Source organism: Chaetodon trifascialis, chromosome 6, assembly GCF_039877785.1.
Source record: "Chaetodon trifascialis isolate fChaTrf1 chromosome 6, fChaTrf1.hap1, whole genome shotgun sequence".
In the NCBI taxonomy this organism is placed as follows: Eukaryota; Metazoa; Chordata; class Actinopteri; order Chaetodontiformes; family Chaetodontidae; genus Chaetodon; species Chaetodon trifascialis.
Window position 1 is genome coordinate 1240219 of NC_092061.1, and position 19450 is coordinate 1259668.

The 19450-nt window shown below is 47.8% G+C and overlaps 3 protein-coding genes across 3 annotated transcripts; 1 reads left to right on the forward strand and 2 right to left on the reverse strand.

Moving 5' to 3' along the window:
• Positions 1-1018: 1018 nt before the first annotated feature.
• On the reverse strand, positions 1019-4106 carry LOC139332601 (potassium voltage-gated channel subfamily V member 2-like). The gene is made up of 2 exons (XM_070964648.1): positions 2634-4106; positions 1019-1321 (listed from the first exon to the last, which is right to left on the reverse strand). Exons 1-2 carry the CDS (start codon positions 3966-3968, stop codon positions 1055-1057), a joined length of 1602 nt encoding a protein of 533 aa, XP_070820749.1. The 5' UTR covers positions 3969-4106; the 3' UTR covers positions 1019-1054.
• A 3568-nt stretch (positions 4107-7674) lies between these two features.
• On the forward strand, positions 7675-16952 carry LOC139333048 (transmembrane protein 150A-like). Its single transcript, XM_070965292.1, has 8 exons — positions 7675-7746; positions 11015-11288; positions 11492-11539; positions 11629-11715; positions 12214-12281; positions 13893-14020; positions 14097-14274; positions 14600-16952. Exons 2-8 carry the CDS (start codon positions 11224-11226, stop codon positions 14899-14901), a joined length of 876 nt encoding a protein of 291 aa, XP_070821393.1. The 5' UTR covers positions 7675-7746; positions 11015-11223; the 3' UTR covers positions 14902-16952.
• A 31-nt stretch (positions 16953-16983) lies between these two features.
• Positions 16984-19290, reverse strand: rnf181 (ring finger protein 181). Its single transcript, XM_070965293.1, has 6 exons — positions 19237-19290; positions 18700-18821; positions 18484-18620; positions 18260-18375; positions 18092-18166; positions 16984-18000 (listed from the first exon to the last, which is right to left on the reverse strand). Exons 2-6 carry the CDS (start codon positions 18783-18785, stop codon positions 17941-17943), a joined length of 474 nt encoding a protein of 157 aa, XP_070821394.1. The 5' UTR covers positions 18786-18821; positions 19237-19290; the 3' UTR covers positions 16984-17940.
• Positions 19291-19450: the final 160 nt, after the last annotated feature.

Consider the following 19450-nt stretch of genomic DNA (forward strand, 5'->3'; position numbering starts at 1 on the left):
TGTGACAGGTGTCCTATTCAGTCAGTGACAACAGTTTAATGAGCAGCACAGTGTTTATTGAAAGCAGAGTGTCAGACTGCAGCGTGTGACTTTGTTTCACTGCAGGGAAATTACACTGCAGCCGAAACTGCTGAACATCACAAACACATGAAAAGCAGGTTCAGTGCACTTTGCGAGGCCTTGCAGAAAACTTTGCAAAAACTTAGAAAGAAACTAACATCTGTTTCTCAGATCTGCTGATTCCTGGTGAAGCTGTCTAAGCTGCAGATAAACAGAAAGATCAGAGCTGCTGTGACAACAATACAAAACGTCTTCACCCAAACACACAGATGTTGATAATGTCAATATTAGTATTACCTTACTACCTTCAAAACTCACTGAGTAAAAATACATTTTCATATATTTAAATTAATTTTAAGGTACAAAAACATCCTCCCCTTTGGATGACAGCATCAGATGAAGGAATATTCCTTTATGCTTGTTCCAACTTCACTGAAGCCACGAGATGCTTTCACTGAGAGAAACATTCAAACCCCATGTTTAAGCAGCTGCACAACGATATCAAAAGGAAATATTACACTTATTTCTCCAAAATTTCTCCAAAATATTTCTCCAAAAGACATATTCGATGCAGCATGTTTGTGAACCTGAATGTTTGTCATTTGAATGTTTGATGGATTTCAACAAGAGGAACCATTATCACTGAGAAGGAGCCTGTTTACTGTAACTGTTCTATATAATAATATGGAGAGATGATGTCTTTTATATTTGTGGCTATTTCTTTCACTTTCACCTGTAAACAAAAGCAAATATGCCCCCCCCCCCCCATTCTCCCCACTGTAAGAAAAATTTCCCACAACAAAAGCTGCCAATTTCCTGAAATGCACCGTCAGATGTTTCATTACTGCAGATCAAACCCTTGTCTTTTGTCCCTGGTCCGTCTTCTGTCCCTGGTCCCTCCTCTGTCTCTGGTCCGTCTCTTCACCCCATCACAGATTGGTTTTGCACAGTTTACAGTCGAGCATGGTGACATTATAAAGAGTCACAGCAGAGATCAGCGTGCTTCGCAGTGATGGTTTCCAAAGCAGCGGTTGAGCCTTTTTATGGTCCTGTTGGCGAACCTCACCTTCCCGCGCTTCTTCAGGGAGGCTGTGTACTGATTGGCCTTGAGTTTGGCGTAATAGTCTGAGAACTTGTTGAAGAGGATGGATATGGGCAGACCGTTGAGGATGATCCCAAAGGCGATGCAGATGAACGCGAACAGGCGACCCAGGATGGTCTCTGGGTAGACGTCTCCGTAGCCCACCGTGGAGATGCTGACCTGCAGGAGAGTGAGGAGACAGGTTCAGTCCTGTTTACAGACCCTGCACTCACCCATGTGCTCATTTATACTGCCTGTGCATGTAAACAGAAACATGGGGGTTAAAGCTGGAAACACATGGTTTGTGGTTTAGATCTTCAGGAACAACCCCAACAGCTAATTGTTCACCCAGTACAGTAAGAATAAAAACTGTCCTCTGTCAGCGCAGTTTACTGCACGTCCATGAAAGTTTAATATTAACGGAAAATCCTGCAACACTGACTTTAAATGAACTGTCTGAACTCTGTGAACACAGAAAAAGCATCAAGTGGTTTTAAGAACACATTTTTGCATCAAAACTGGGACCAAATGGAAGATGAGTTTATGTCGGCTTAACCTAATCATTTCTTCCGTCCAAACACAGACTTGTGTGACGGCAGGAAACTGTTTTCTTGACGGCTCCTAAACGTTGTTCAACCACATCGCAGCATTTTAACGCTTTACATTTCTGTTGCTTATATCTATTATTTCATCTGCTTGTCGCTCGTCCATGTCCAGCTTCCCTAAAAGTTTAGTGGGAATCCTTTCAGAGTTTAGTTCACAGATTTCCTGCTGACAGGCTGCAGCAAACTGGCCTGACGGTGGCTGCTTCACTGACTATGAACAGAGCGGGACTCTGAAGCAGCGGACACTCAGTTTCCTTCAATGTCACCGGCACTATGATTACAAGGATTATCATTTCCTTCCCCTGGATTAGACATAAGATTCAACCACTCGGCCAGAGAGGGAGGGGGACGATCTGCTAACGGGTTTTTCATGACAGCAGAGTCCGTGAATCAAAGCTTCATGTTGACGGTTTAACTCAAATGAAGACGTCCTGATGTTCCTCCACCCTGTAAAGACGACCAGGTGCCTTGAAGACGTCAGTAATAAACTGCATAAACGTGCATCTTCCCATTGATCACACACAGCAAAGCATGAGCTGACACTTCCTGCAGGAGAGCTGACCTCCTTGTGTTTTGTAAGCCATGCAGTGCTGCAGAGTAATCTAATTACATCACACAGCTGACAGACCGAGCAGAGACTGTCAGCGTTAACGGCCTTCAACCACAGGCCTTCGTTTCACTGACAGAGAGAGGTCTGTCACCTGAGGGATTGATTCAGGATTCACCATCTTAAGACTAAAATTCTGGACTCTGCACCTGATCTATGCCCCCCCAACACCCACAGCTACTCTAGGAGGACCCTCAATACTCAGCCCCTCTTCCCCCTGCTCATGTGCTCTCCACATGTCCTGTACTGGTTTTGCTTCAGAGTACAAAGGGGTACTTACAGCTGCCCACCACCATGCGTGAGGAATGCTGGTGAAGTTTGTTTGCGGCATGTCATGCTCCACCGTGTAAACCATGGCGGAGAAGCTGAAGATGCCCATGGCGATGAAGAGGAAGAGGCAGCCCACTTGCTGGTAGCACTGACGCAGAGTGAAGCCAAACGCCCGCAGACCCGTGGAGTGTCGCGCCAGCTTCAAGATGCGGAAGATTCGCATCAGTCTCATGATGCGCAGCACCTGGCCCAGCTTGCCCACCTGCCCCACCGCCTGTATGTCGGCCTCGTGCTTCATGTAGTTTTCCTCGCTGTCGAAGAACTCCAGGAAGCCCTGCAGGTACTGAGGTAGGATGGCGATCAGGTCCACGGTGTTGAGCACGCTCCTGCTGAAGGCCCTGAGGTCCGGAGTGGACATCAGACGGAGCAGGTACTCCATGGTGAAGAAGGCGATGCACATGGACTCCACGTACTCCCAGTATGTCTTACCGCTGAGCTGCCCTGTGGGAGTTCTGTACTGCATCTCCTCCACCGTGTTCAGAGTCATGGCCACCAGGGAGATCAGGACAAACAGGCTGGAGGCCACCGCCATCAGCTTGGCCTTGATGGAGGAGAACGGCTTCTCCATCAAGTTCCAGATAGCTCGGCGTTTCTGGCCCATGAACATGTCGTGAAAGAGCTCCTCGTTCTCCTCGATCTCCACCTCTGCCTCCAGTTCCCTCTGGATCTTCAGCTGCTCGTTCAGCTCGTCCTGCCTCTCCTCGAAGGAGATGCGGCAGCAGCGGTGGGTGTTCCTGATCCTCACGCCCCAGTAGTTGATCTCCTCCAGGAAGTTGCGGGGACACAGCTCGTCCTTGATCCACAGCACACCAGTCCTGTAGAAGTTGAAGATGCTGTGGAAGACATCGGGGTCCCTGTCAAAGAAGAACTCATTGTTGGTCACAGTGTAGTCATCGCACAGGTCCAGCTTCATGTTGTGGTCCGTGTAGGTGGCCAGTCGTCCTATTCTGGTCTTGGGATACTTGGCAGCCATCTTGTAGGCTATCTGGTAGGGCTTCCCCCCTACGTTGATGTTGATCACGTAGTTCTTCTTGGAGGGTGAGATCTGCTTGGCGAAGCCCTGTGGAGCATTGTCGTCCTCCTCGTCCTCATACTCGGCGTAGATGTCGTAGATGTCCCTGCTCAGCTCCTGCATGGAGTTCCATGTCTTCACGCAGCTTTCTTTGGCCAGCGGATAAGCGATCTCAGAGGGTCTCCGATTGATGTCTGAATCGGTCACTTTGTAGTTGGGGAAGAGACTCTGTCTCCTGTTCCACAGGTTGACCACCTTGCTGGAGCTCCCCATGTCGATCCCCCCAGACTACACAGCAGACAGAGCGCTCAGACCAGCTGGCATTACTGCTGTCTAATACCCCCTTTACCTAAGCATGGAGGACATGAGCAGGATGCCTCATGGCCCCATTAATGTTGCTGACTGAGAGGATCCGCGTGCTTACAGGACATCTAAATACTATTATCCCCTGCTGAGCTGCCTGGCTGACATGACGTTGGCTGCGTGGCACATCTCAACAAACGCCCATCATCATCATCATCATCATCATCACTCACCTTGTTTTAACTCCTGATAAATATTTTATCACATGAGCTTCTCGTGCTTTCAGCTGATTTGGCTGATTTAAAGTCTGAATAGACACAAAGCAGCCGTGTTTTCCTCACATTTATTCATAATGCATAGGCACAGAGCTGTGCATTAATCTGTATGCAATCCCTGCAGATTACTCAAGGAAGTCATTCTGGAGGGCTGTGATTGGAAAAAAACACCTTGTGTCCTGTTTGAGGAAAACTAAAACACTTCTTCATCATGATGATTTTCTTTACAAAGTACTTTGCAAGTGTTCGTTTTTGGTTGTGTCTTCTTCAAATGCACAGTAAATAGTTGATGTTGGTTTTTGTTGTGCAGTGCTTTAAGATTCCTGTACTGACGGGAACAAAGGAGGCCTGGTGCCTGCATACAAGAGGATAAAGGCTTTAAGCATTAGCCTATTTCCTGGTTGGGAGGGGGTGCAGCAATCTTCAGAAGCTGAAGTGCATCAAGGCCACAGACTCCAGGAAATAATCAGTCACTTTTTATTGATTTATCGATAAGATTGTGACATTACCTGAATGAACAGGCAGTAGATATTTAACCAGGTGGACTTTGTACCCAGAAGAAGTATCTAACAAAACTCTGATTGTCAATTAAATCCTTTTGTTGGATATCAGATTATTGTCCAGCTGAGCAGTAAAGCGTTCTGCGAGGCCTCTGGCTCATGACATTATGAAGCACAGTACAAAAACACAAAGCAGCACACTGACCCTTATTTACCCCCCTGGTGCCAACCTCCAGTTAAAACAATTAAGGATTTAAGTTGTTAAATCAGTGACATTTAAATAGAGCTACCAGACTTAAGATAGTCTCGTTAGTGTAGTGTGTCAGAAGAACAAGAGATAAACTGGATTTGTCATGAAAGCCTCAGTCACACCGCAGAGACATCGTATGATTCAGCATTTGTTTATCTTTGTGGACAAAAATTTGCCAGAAAATGTAACTTTTGAAAAAGGAAAGACAAGAAAAGACAAGTTTAGATCAATCAAACAGGATGTGATCACCTGATCTGATCCTCTCTGACAGAAACAGACCTGAAAACAGCTCAAAGTCAATAAATTTAGTGTTGAGACAAGAGCAACTAAAGTCTGGGAAAGCTCCAGAAACAGCTGTTTGGAACTGGACTGAAACGTTTTGACTGCTGTAACTCCATAAAGAACTGTAATGTCACTCAGAGTGTAAAATACAATGAGGACAGCAGACTGACGGCAGCAGATCATGTCAGCCTTATTGTTATTATGCATTAGAAAGATGTCATTTACATTTTAGCCTCATCTTTCCTCATTGATCCAGTAACGGTGCAGGAAGCAGGACGGTCAAACGAAGCATCAGTGATGTCTCTTTTGTATTTTCTCTGGGATTAATATGATCTGCTCTCCACGGTTTCCTGTCAGTCACTGTGTTCGCAAGATTTACGCATCAAATTTCCCAAAGTCCTTCAAAGCTGCTTAGTAAAGAAGAATGTGGGTTATAATCCCTGGTGGAGGTTCATAAAGCCTCCTGTCACATCCACTCTTTACACCTACATGCTGTTATTACAGCTCTGAAAAGCAAACAGACGGTTCAGTATCAGGAAACGCTTTCTGACCTCTGCTGATGTGACAACACACATTCACTGACAACAACTGTGTCATGTGACCACAGACAGGTACAGCCAGGTGAACTTTGCTCCTCTGTCAGCTCATCATAAGTGAAACCAGAGGCTTGTTTTTGAGCTTTCAGTCAGTTTAAATCAGCATATTGGACACGGTTAGAAGAGGTGGACGCACTAATGTTAGATAAGACAAAGCCTGGAAAGAGCTTATTTTATCTATTTTATTCATATGTTACTATTACTCCATGTTAGTAATAGAGCCCTGCTTTCTATCCCGAATGCCACTGATGACAACAATAATAAACTTTGTGTAAGGACCTTTCATACAAGAAGTGCAGCTCAAAGTGCTTTACAACAGAGAAATCACGCACACCACTGGGCTCATGATAGCATCCATTTGCAGCCCTGCAGTATTAATTCACCTGTCGTTCAGGAGTTTGTGTCATTATGAATAAGACTGGTCCATTATTCTGATTAAATACACTTAAATGTTGGTAATGTGTAAACATTTGTTTGTCTAAATGCTGAATGATCGGAGTGTGGTGTGCAGTACCTGCTCTGTCCAGCAGGTGGTGCTGTCACAGCCACTAATTCTGTTGACCTTGGACAAACGACTCACCTGTCCCCACTGAGGCTCAGCAGCTGATTAGTGTGAAGAACATGACTCAGGTGAGCTGCTTCCAGGTGTTAAACTACAGTTTGCACATGAGTACAAACTACTTTCACATGTTTTTGTCAGACTTCTAAAACATCAGATGGTCAATGAAACTCAAAGTCTATCAAAGACAAGAATAACTTATACTCGCTTGGCATCACATTTGCTTCACAGCGATGGCTGTTAGACTATAGACTTTAACCCTGTTTGTGTATTTTAATCAATTCATAAATGTAGCCATTAAAAAAGTAATCAGAAATAATTATAATAGCATTAAAATTATACTTTAATAAATTAAAATTCTTTTTCATTTTCCATCAGTACTCTTTTGTTTTCTATTTAATTAGATGAAGCCCCGCCCACAGAGCGGCAGCCGAGGCTCTGATTGGTCAGCTGTTATATATAATGACAGTGAACTAAAGCTAAACTAAAACTAGGCGTGAGGAAACATTTTAGTTATAATAAAAACAAAAACTAGACTACTTACACAGTTAACTAAAATATTTTTTTAGTAATCTATTAATTTATTGCATGATTTCTAAACACACACTTCCTGTATGTTTTGTATAATTATGCAGAAATACCTGTTTTATGAAAAGGTGTATGACGTAAAGGTTTGAACTTCCGGGCATGTCGTCCAATTAACGTCATGTTTTGAAACATCGGATAAAATGTAGAGTGCTTTGCCTCCGAGCAGGTTTAATCAAACTTCTCAGTGGACATGCTCACCTGCAGAGGTGTCGCACATCAGGCCCGACGACACAGAGCTACGTCAAGTTAGTCACACCGGAAAAACACCAGAAAAATAAAAGCGCAGCATTTAGCTCCAAGATAATGCTATCAACATAAACTGGACTGAACACGTAATGAAACTGCTGATGTAATTTATTTTGACATGCGCGGTGATTGATCCCGCAGGTGTGTCAAACTCAGCTGATCATTTTTCTTTGTGTGAAGGCTTGTCAATATATTTTGGCAGCACTGCAGAGCTTCTCCTATATCTATAGACTCATATTAAAACAGTGTCTTGAAAGAAATGAGTCTGTAAGAGGAGAAATATCGTTTTGCAATTTCTTAAAATTCAATTTTACGGCCAAACAGTCGTGACGTCTTATTTTGAAAAGCACGACCGGATGTTACATGTGCGGCTAGCTTCATCCGCCGAAAAAACGCTGTTTTTAAAGGGAAACCAAGGTTGTTGAGGTCCGTGGAGGCACAGCTGGTTGAAGGTAGGTGTAGACTCATTAATGTGTACTCACGGTCCCAGTCCTGTCCGTGGTCTTGTCCTGTAATTGTCTCTTGTTTAGTCGCTTATCGCTTAGTTTAGTGGAAATCAAGATGCGGTCAAGTGTCAAGTCAAGACAGCTGGTAAAGTGTAAGCTAACTAGCCTGCTAGGTGGAAGCTAACGCGGCTAACGGCACCGTTAGCCGGTTCACGAGAGCAGACTGCCGGACTCAGTGACGCTGCTCCGGCTGTTTGGTGGCTGAAGTCGACTAAGGATAAGAAGATAAACAGAAATCTGTGTTTATTGAAATATATTGCCACAGTTGTTTCGCGTCTTGTAAGTACAGAGGCGAATATTTCCTGTGAGCGGCTGCGGGGGAGGGGGTGCTCTGGCCCCCCGTGCATGTACACAAACACACGGGCAGTAAAAGCTGCTTCTGAGGGGCTTCGTGAGAATAAAGAAATAAATCTTACTGTCAAAATAAAATATATTTGACATCTACAGCCTGTCTGTGACCTTTCATCGTTGACTGTCTGGTTACACACTGACAGTCTGACATTTAGTGTGAAATTCACATTTTAATAAACGCAGGAATAGTTTTTGTGTGGCTGCAGCAGAATTCATGAATGAGAACAGCTGATAATAAGCTTTTAGTAACTGACCCTGAAGGTGATTTTAAGCTTTTTATCAGCCGTGAACGTCATTTTCAGGTCAACCTGTTTTATTTGAGGACTCTATGAAATTTGGCTGGTATGTTAACGAGGATGGGGATTTTCTTTTTCTCTCAAAGTGATCAGCAATAACGAACTCCAGTCCTGATCGATTCCTGAACCTGGACCTGCAGGTCACGTCGTGCGGGCTTCACGTCTGAGCCCACGTCTTGTGTTCAGTAAACCTTAGAGTGACTGTGTGCAGGTTTGGAGGTGTCTGGTCCTCGTGGTGTCAGAGCGGCCTCTCCTGCCTGCTGGCGCTCAGCGCTGTCAGGTGATGGTTTAATGAGCGTTCTGCTGCAGGCTTCATGTTTTTATAGTTTCCTGTAAAACTTGTCCTCGCTGAGTTTGCAGGCTTCGCCGTCAACACGAGCGCTGAACAGCCTCGACCTGCAGCGAGTGTTCTGGACTTTGCTCGTGGCGTCATATTGGACAGCACTTCAGAAGCCTGTAGAAACACTAGAAACCACACGAGGAAGCAGCTGCACTCGAACGCGGACCGCAGTTTCTCTGTACACACTGTGTGTACTTGCATGACTTAATCCTTAAATCAAGATTACGCCGTTGGCAGGATCAACAAACTGTGTGTGAACTTAGTTTTAGGCTCAACTGGTCTCAGTGTTTGTTGATGGAGAAGATGTGAGAACAGAAGAACACAGCTGAAGGAAAGAGGACAAGCTGGATCAGTAATGTCCCCGTGTTGGAGGACGATGTCCAATCCTGTCCAACAGGGCTAAATTATAGAAATAAATAGATATTTTTCTTTTTTAATGCACTCAAAGCAAGAAAGGAAGAATAAACACCCAGGAACAGTTTTTGGAAAGAAAGCCTCTGTCAGCGGAGCGACCTGTGAAACTCATTTATCTGTTTGAGAGACAAGAGGGACAAAGGAAGCGTTCGTGGACTCGAACACGACCAATTAACAAGCTGTCAAACGTCTCGCTGTGACTCTGGGTTTAAGGACATCCATGCAGATGGACAAGCCTGCGTGGCAGATGGGGGTGGGCAAGGGGGCGGTGAGTCATTGTCTTGTAGTGGAGGGGGGGGGTCTGCAGACGCTCCACCCTAACCTTTAACCACCCTTAACAACCATCTGCCCCCCCGCTGACTGCAGGCCTGGGACGGACATGGAGGGAAACCAGTCACACGGTTTCATTTGGATGTTTGATGGAGGGAAACACGTAAAAATGACAAACTGGAGATCTGAAGATCACTGCAGCGAGGGGGGGCCTCGCTTTGAACTCCACGTGTCCACAGTAGCTGCTGCAGAGACACGTCTGTCCGAGTTTAGGACGGCGCTAACGTTGTCTGACCAGTCATCAGCTGACCATCATCTGCGTTCTGCGGTAACCGGTTTGTCCTTTGAGCGATGAAATGTCCATCACACATTCCCAGAACTGACGTCCTCAGGTGTCCATCCGTCCAACAGTCCAGAAGCCAAACACATTCAGAGGACTGAGGACACAGCTGAGATGCAGGAACCAGAACATTTTGGACCTCTTTCGTTTTGTCCAGCCTCGTTTTTCCTGCATCTGCACATGAATAGCAAACTTTCCAAAGAGGTTATCGACGACGTACAAGCCCGCTGAGTCAGCAAGTGATTGATCAGCATTACTGATCAATAAACAATTTTAAGAGACCTTTAACAGCTGAGACTGAACACAGATCATCTTTGAAAAGAGGTCAAATCCACATCGTGTTTAAACTGTTTGTGTCGAGGCTGAAATGGTCTCACAGGACAGGTTTTGTACAGTTAGAATAAAAACTGTTAAATCGGTTTAACGCTGCTTCGTTTCAGGGTTTGACCTTTTCTGAGGAACGACAGCTCCGTCTCAGTTCACTGTATATCCCCTCTGAGCCGACGGCGCTCTCTGACTGTACGCCGTGACACGAATCCACCGCTGGAGCCGCTCGTCCACCAACCCAAGCCTCTGCAGCTTCATGTTGCTCCTCTTCAGGAGACGCTCGTCTTTCTGTCTCGCAGGACTCGTGTCACCAGCCGGCGTCCTTTCAGCAAAGTCACTGTAAATCATCAGGCCGTCGAAGGAGAAGCAGCCTCCTAAAACATCAATAAACCAGAATCAGTCATCAATAATCAAACTGGTGACTGACAGCAGCTTCCTGAAGTGTCTCTGAGTCTGAGTCTCCTTCATCCTTCATGTGTTCACAAAGTGGTGAACTCGCTGTGATCGACTGAGCCAATCATGATCCTCTCACCTGTTTACCTGTGGAATGATCCAAACAGGTGTTTCTGGAGCGTTCCACATCTTTCAGTCTGTGAAACGTCTCGCTGCGTCATCATATTTGATGATGTCACTGTCTTCTTCAGGCTTTACGCAGCGTCTCAGCGTCTTTGGATTCGGGTTGTTGCTTCCTTTTTCCTGCGTTTTCATTTCCTCTTCTTCTTCCAGCTCTCAGTGTTTCTGTGCGTTGTGTTTTGAGTGGCGTTGAAGGGGCGTGAGGTGAAAGGCAGGCAGTCAGTGCCTGAAGGAAAGCCGGCGTGTGAGCTGGCAGATTTCTGACTGGTCGTCTGTCTCTGACTGTGTTTCCTCCTCCGGCAGGTTGCTGCTGGCTGCAGGACCCCGTGGAGCAGAAGAGCTGTGCCATTCCCCCTCTTTTCCTCTCATGTCCCCCCCTGTGTGTTTCCCTGTGTGTTAGTGACCCCGCACCCCCACCCACCCCCCACCCGGTCCTCCGTCGTGTCGCCGCTCCCGCCCGAAGCCCCCCTCTCACCCCATGCTTGGGACACAGCCCGCGCACTGCCAGCCCGATGACTGCCTGGATCGTCCTGCCTGTCAGCCTGTCTGCCTTCTCCATCACAGGGATATGGATCGTGTGAGTTTCACGCCCACGCCGTCATGTGACACACGATGCATTCACTGACACGTATAGAGATGCGTGAACGGGCGTCACAAGCTGTTCATGTGTCTCATGTCTGAGGATGTTCGTGTCTCCGTCCTCTGCTGCTGAATGACTCGTGCTTTGAAGTGTTTGATGTTGAGCACGTGTGGCTTTAAATGACGGCGTGTGCCCCGCAGGTACGCCATGGCCGTGATGAATCACCATGTTTGTCCTGTGGAGAACTGGTGAGTGATTTTTGTTTTTTTAATGTGGACGCTGTGATCCCACAGCTGTCAGTCAGACATGAACTGAGCTGCTTGTGTCTCCATCTCAGGTCTTACAATGTCACCTGCACAGAGGAGCTGCCGCGGCCGGGCTTCCCGAAGACCTGCTGCACCATCCAGGACATTCCCCTCATCAGGTGTCCTCATCGCTTTGTTTCTGCACAACAGCACCTCTGTCAGCGAAGGCCTCGAGGCATGAATTAGCACCTTGTTATGTCGAGGCTGTGACGGTCGTTAGCCCACGCTTTGCATCAACTGCTTTGTTTAATCTGCAAATAAACCTCTAACCACGGCGAGTACAAAGCGCCGTTGTTAAACGGCACCACGAGACGCGTCAGGCTCCTCCGGCGTGTCCGTAAGAGCACGCTCCTCATCAGAGTTGATATCAGAGCGTTTTCTACGCTCGTTCACCATCCACACATGTAACCACAGTCTGTGCACGGCTGCCTGTGCTGCTGGTCCTGACAGACAGTGGACGGTGGACAGTGGACGGTGGACGGTGGACGGTGGACGGTGGACAGTGGACAGTGGACAGTGGACGGTGGACAGTGGACGTTGGCCTTGCATGCGGTGATGTGTGTGCAGGTGAAGGTTATTCTGCTTTACTGACACCTGCTCTGTCTCCATGTCTGCAGTAAATGTGGCTCCTACCCTCCTGAAAGCTGCCTGTTCAGCCTGATCGGCAACGTTGGAGCCTTCATGGGTGAGGCCTCGTTAACACACACACACACACACACACACACACACACACGTGCGCGCGCGCACACACACACACACACACAGTAAAGACATGAAGTGTGCAGGAGTTGTGGTTTTGTTAGCATTGTGTGCAATGAATATTAAGGTGCTTCAGAAATGTGGTTAGCTTAGCTTAGCATGAACGGTGGCTCCAGCTAGCCTGGCTTTGTTCAGATGGAACAAACTTAGCTTGCTAGCATCTCCAAAGCTCACTGATAAACGAAGATGTGGTTTATGTGCTGGACTGATTCTTTGTAGCTTTAGCATGTAGCTCTCAGTAACACAACAACCTGCTGGACGAACCAGGCGAGCTGTTTTCAGTCTTCATGCTAAGCTAAGCTAACTCTCCTAGCTGTAGCTCTATGTACCACACAGATAACAGAACAGCATGTGTTGTTTGTTTATATTTGTTGTTTATTTTATTTGTTTATGTTTGATATGTTTAAACATCATTTCCCTCTGAAACCGTCTGTGGGGTGAAAGTTTATGACAGCGTGAATGAAACATGCTTTAGTGTTTGTAGTACAATGTAGTAAAAATATGTATTAAGTACGTATTATCCAGGTGACGACTACTGCACTCGTTAACACACACGGAAATGATTAACCAACCATCACAGGTAAAAGGTGTGTGATGATGATGTCACTCAGGTGAGAGGTGTTTGATGATTGATGATGTCACTAAGGTGAGAGGTGTGTGATGATGATGTCATTCAGGTGTTTGATGATTGATGATGTCACTCAGGTGAGAGGTGTGTGATGATGTCACTCAGGTGAGAGGTGTGTGATGATGATGTCACTCAGGTGTTTGATGATTGATGATGTCACTCAGGTGGGAGGTGTGCGATGATGATGTCACTCAGGTGAGAGGTGTGCGATGATGATGTCACTCAGGTGTTTGATGATTGATGATGTCACTCAGGTGGGAGGTGTGCGATGATGATGTCACTCAGGTGAGAGGTGTGCGATGATGATGTCACTCAGGTGTTTGATGATTGATGATGTCACTCAGGTGAGAGGTGTATGAAGATGTCACTCAGGTGAGAGGTGTGCGATGATGATGTCACTCAGGTGTTTGATGATTGATGATGTCACTCAGGTGAGAGGTGTATGAAGATGTCACTCAGGTGAGAGGTGTGCGATGATGATGTCACTCAGGTGAGAGGTGTGCGATGATGATGTCACTCAGGTAAAGGCGTGTGTGTGTGACGTGTGGATTTCCATGTTTCATTTCTGTCGTTGCGTCTCTCTGCTGGACTCTGTTCACGCCGTCTGGACGCCACAGTGGCGACCTTTGACCTCCTTCCTGTTGTTTCTCTGCCTTCGTGGTTCTGTGACAGACATGGAGCTGCAGGTTTGTAGTTTTCAAACAGCGAAGTTAAACCTCCTGATGAAACCAGAGCTGCTGACAGCAAACATCACATGACCGTCCAGCAGATAAACCCACACACGAAGAAGAGAGCGGCTCTGTGGTGTGAACGCAGAAACACCTGCTGCAAACATGGCACATCATGTGCTGTGCAGCCGATGTGTGTGTGTTGTGTGTAAATGTGTGTGTGTGTGTGTGTCCTCTGCAGTGGTGATGGTGTGCCTTCTGCGCTACGCCCAGGTGATCGAGCACAGCCACCGCTGTTGGGTCAACACCAGCGCTCTGGTGTCCGGCTGCACCAACGCCGTGGGTCTGGTCATGGTGGGAAACTTCCAGGTAAACGTCCCGCTGACGTGAAGCACGTCTTCGCTTGGTCTTCGGCGCTCTGACTGAACCGCCGTGTGTTTGACAGGTCGATCACGCCAAATCTCTGCACTACGTGGGCGCCGGCGTGGCGTTTCCGGCGGGGCTGCTGTTCGTGTGCCTGCAGTGCGTCCTCACCTACCGGGTGGCCGTCACCGCCCTCGACTACTGGATGGCCCACTTCAGAGTGGCTCTGGCACTGGGAGCAATGGTGTCCCTCGTCCTCAGTATCCTTCACTGAGCAGCTTGTGTCTCCTCGGGTGTTTTTAGGATGAAGGGCTTATTTTAAGATTTAACAGCCTGCGACTCAAAACTCAAACAAAAAGCAGCAAATCTTTCCTGCTTTAAAACTACTGAACAAACAATCGATCAGCTGATCTGATAATCGTAATGGACCAATCAGATTCAGAGGAGAATGTTTGTGCTGCTTTTCAAAGCTCAGGTTGTTGGTTGGAGCGTCGCTGCTCCGCCCTCTTCAGGCTCCTCAGTTTGTTCTGCTCCTGCTGGTCTCACACACGTTTGTCCTCCTTCACGTCCTCCTCCTCCTCGCAGGCGGCGTCTTCTTCATCCACGAGAGCTTCGTCCTGCAGCACGCCGCGGCCATCTGCGAGTGGGTCTTCACCGTGGACATCCTGGTCTTCTACGGCACCTTCACCTACGAGTTCGGCACTGTCACCAGCGAGACCATGATGGCGGGCCTGCAGCGGAGTCACCTCCACGGCTCGGGGGTCATCATGGGCCCCAGGGCCCGGGGCTCCGCGCTGGGGGGGGCCACCAAGGGCCTCAAGTCCCCCGGGGGCAGCAGCACGTCCACACATCTCAACTGTACCCCGGAGAGCATAGCCATGTTGTAGCTCTGCGCCGCGGCCCGCAGGCGTGAGATGTCACTGCAGAGGTGCATCATGGGTCCCACAGGAAGGCACGACGGCAGCACGCGGAGGAAGTTCTGACCCTGTAACCACTGATCCGACGCCAGGCGATGGTCCGTAACGCTCTTTTGTCTTTTATTTCTTCTCCCACATCGGCGCAGCCGCTCCAGGCGGAGGTCACGCTTCCTGCCACCATTTCTGAGCGGAGGCCGAACGTGTGGAACCGTGAATGTTTCCAGGACGCCGGCGATCCGGCCGAGTCCTCGCTGAGCGTCACGTTTCCTTTCTGTCTTTATAGCCGGTGTGTCCACAAAGGTCGTCCCTCCCCCTCCATCGCCGGCCTTTTGCTTTTCTCTGCACGAAACACTTTCCGATCAAGACGTCACTTCCTGTCTGCGTCTGCGTAGCGAGTAGAAACACTGAATGTTGAGGAACTTGTTTGTTTTCAGGCTGTGAGCTTTTGGCCTTTTTATTCATCGAGCGACACTTTGATCATCACACAGATTTTAGAGCTTTTTCAGTCGTTCACCTGCGTCTCGAGCCGCGATCACCATGGAGACCCGAATCCACGTCACGGACACGTGAGTGAGGACGGCCGCTCATAGGACGTCCGTCATGTCCGTCATCGTCCACGAGCTGCATGATTGGGTGATTTCTGTTGTTTCTGTTCCCGTTTATTTCGCCATCCGTCATGTGACGATCTGCTCCTCTGGAGTGAACGATGCCTTTTCCAGCGTGTTGAACACTCGTTTTGTTTGGTGAAGCGTTTGAAGGTAAACCTGCAGCCTGACCTTTGACCCCCAACGGGACCCTCGGAAGCCTTATTTGACGTTTGCGTTCAGTCTGACGCGACGTGACGCGCCTCAGTCGTAAGAGGACGTTTGGTTCTCGGGCGTCTGCTGAAGCCTGAATATGATGCTCGTAGACTTTGTGCCATAAACCTGACGGCGCCATGATGGCGTCCAGACGGCGTTACAACCAGACGGCAGCACGCGGGCTGCAGGAGGGAACGTGCGTCAGATGTCGAGGTTTTTATCTGATTTCCTGTTGCCAATCTCTCTCAAAGTGACGATTAGCTCGATGGCGGAGCGCTCTGCTGAAGCTCCAGACTGAGGTTTTTGTTTCAGTGAGCGGTTTGATTTCACACACACATGCACGCACACACACGCACGCACACACACACACAGTGTTCTGCCCTCTGCATAGTGTTGATCGATTTTTACCTGTAACCACTGGATGCCAGCAATACGTGTTTTTAAAGGTCACCTACCTCTTTTCTCTGTGGGTCTGATGTGCGGAGGTAAAGCGCGAGCTCACGGCGGTTTGAGGTTGAGGAGTTTTGCGTGTGCAGGTCCGTCCTGACGGGTGTCGATGTGCATGTGACAGGAAGTGGATCCGCCGTCCGGGACGTGTGTACTCATGTGTCAGGTCGGTTTTACTTTTCGTGCACATTATCTGACTTTTCTTTGTGGGACTGCAGCAATCCTGATCCTGATCTTGCCAAAAAGGACGGAGTCCACTGAGGTCTGGCTGTTTCCTGTGTCGGCGGCGGCGGGTGTGTGAAGTGTGTGAGCGCACTGTTTTAGCCTTATCCCTCGTGCTGCGCCAGGGGAACGTGTTCACACTCTGTTCAGCTGTAGCTTCACCAAACTGTAACTCGGTCACGTGGCGTGACTGCAAACGGCAGCTTGTACGAGCCCTCACACATCAGGGTCCATTTGTTCTGTAAGCATCTGCACCGTCGTCCACAGCCGAGCGCTCGAGCCGGAACCTGCTTTCTGTTCGCGCTCTCAAACGTTCACTTCAAACGGTCACACGGCGCCAAACGGCCGCCTGACGACGGCACAAACGTCTGAAAAGGTTTAAGTCTCATTTCCTGGATTTGAAGAGTGGAAATCCCCGAAAACAAGCAACACAGCTGATTTTGTTTCCTTTTCTAAATTCTGTAAATATGTATGATTTGTCTATCATTTAGGTATTTTCATTTGACAGAGATTTATATTCAAATATGAAATAAAAATGATAAATTATTAGCAGATGTTTCGTACGGGTGTTTTTTTTTTTTTTACTGTGAGAGTGACTTTTGCTTCTGTTCAAACAGGAAAATGTTCAGTGAGTTTGTCTCACAGAGGACAGAGGACAGAGGACAGAGCAGCCGCTGCTTCATAGAAAAAGAGGCTCAATTTATTTTGCAAGCAAGACAAAAAGACGAGCAGCAGCAGACAGACAGACAGACGCAGTGAAGGTTTGCTCTGATGCTGCAGAGACGTGGAAGCATCAGAACTGTTCAGACACTTTCTTCTGTTCCTCACAGGACAGCTTAAAGGGAAACTCCGCCAGGTGAGGTGTGAAGCTCAGGTACGACGCCTCCTGCGGCTCGACAGCAGCTTCAGCTGAAACTGTCCCTCTGCGTGGACTCGCAGGCTTCCACTGAGCAGCCAGCCTGAATCTGTCTTTAACGACGTTATGGAGGGCTTCACACAGCTGGAGTGCACTTTAAAATCCTCTCACATCGAAATGTTTCGTGGAAAAACCAAAAAAAAGGAGGCGCAGATTAAAATCTGTTCCTGTCTTTAAATAATTCTCATTAACTGCAAAGACTTTCTGCGCATTTAAAGCTCATAAATGTAGAAAAGAGGAATAAAGAGGTGAAAGGCCTTTCATCTGCAAACATATTGATCCTAACGAGCGAAGAATTGATCCAAATTAGAAACGACTTTTCTGTTTCAACGAGGCCGTTTGTCATGCTGCCTTCACACCACGTCTGCAGAACAGGAAACGGCATCATCACCACCCAGAATCACACCAGATTAAAGAAATTCAGCCTGAATTAGCTTCTTTTTTTTTTACTTTGCATCTGTTTCACTTATGACTTCTTGATGTTTGTGACTTCAGACATGGACGTCATTTCCCATCCTCGTGTCTGAGCTGACATTCTGTGTGAAATGGCGTGAACGCAGCATTTTGTCCTCCCTGAGTCTTTGTTTCATCGTTTCCTGTGAGACGTGTCAAACAGCCGTCGTGTCATGTGTACATGGCTCCGTGTAGATCTTCCAGCCTGTGCTCTCGCTGTCTTCGTCTCTCCTGCAGGACAGAAACACAGACGGACGCCGTATTGAAAACAGACAGAGGCTGAGGACCAGGTGAGGCGTCCAAAGCTCTGTCCCACACTCACCTTGTCCTTCTTGAACTCCTCGTACTCCGGGTTGTCGGTCGGTAGTTCGAGTCTGCAGAGCGGGCAGGAGTTGGTCTACGAGTGCAAACACGCAGGTGGTTCAGAATCGAAGCAGCAGCTCGAGCTTCATCAGTCTGCAGTGAAATGAACTCAGTGTGGGAGCGTTACCTTTCCCAGCCAGGGCAGGATGCATCCTGAGTGGAAAAGGTGTTTGCAGGGCATTTCTCGAACCGTCTCCTGTTCCTCAAACTCCAGCAAACAGACGGGACATTTGAGACCTTTGTCTGTGGGGAAAACACCAGTTTAATATCTCATCAATCTGTCAGATGTTTTGTTGACTCAGTGAATCTGAATGTAAGACACACTGAGCTGCTGAAGCAGACGTCGCTCACCTGCTTGCTCTGGAGAAATGACGACCACGGTGAGGGTCTGCACCGCCGTTTTGGCCGCCGGAGGCGGAAGACGCTGGTCCCAGTCAGACGGGTCCAACCCCCCCGAGTCAAACAAGTCCAAGCCCTGCATTAAAGACCTGAACACAGCGCCAGAAGTCAACCAGAGCAGCAGCGCAGAGCATCACCGTGAGCGACCGACAGGTGTGTTCGGCTTACCTGGCCAGTTCAAGCAGCGCGTTCTGCCGGTACTGCTCCTCAGGGTTGGTGGGCTCACAGTCATGTTCATCAAAGTAAGAAGCCATGTCGGTGCAGTTTGTGTCCTCTTGGCATTAAGAAACCTGGCAGACGTGCGGATGGATGAAGAGAATTCACTGATATTCATATTTTAAACCGTCGCTTCAGTCACGCGTTCATTCATTTAAAACGTGACCCCCCCACCCCAAACTGAAAAGTTTAATGATCGACAGCAACACAAGCAGCCGATGTTAAAAAGTTCCTCAAATAAATAAATACTGAATAAACTTGATCAATAAAAGCTGAACCGAAACGTTCAAACTGCCGAAACGATTCACTGATAAACGAGAACAAATGTCGCGGTTATTCAGTGAAATACAGATGAGACACGTTGAAGGTTAAAGCCTGAAGCTAACGACACCAGAGCGCTTTTAAACTTTCACAGAAACTCTAAACATGGCGGAGAAATTAAAACATTAACGAATTCTTGGCTAAGATCAAGGAATTTGCTCCACTTACCTGAAGCATTAGCAATAATAAACATGTCATTCTTCCGGGTTCGACGACGTTGGCAATGTAGTACTTTGTCCAATCACAGCACCGGATCGCCTCCAGTATCTTCTTCGTTAAATATTTTTATGCCGGTTAGAAAACAAGTGTTTCGTTGCTGCCACCTGCTGGTGAATGAAGGGTACTGATGTTCTAAAGCCACAGCTTCTGATTGAACACCTGA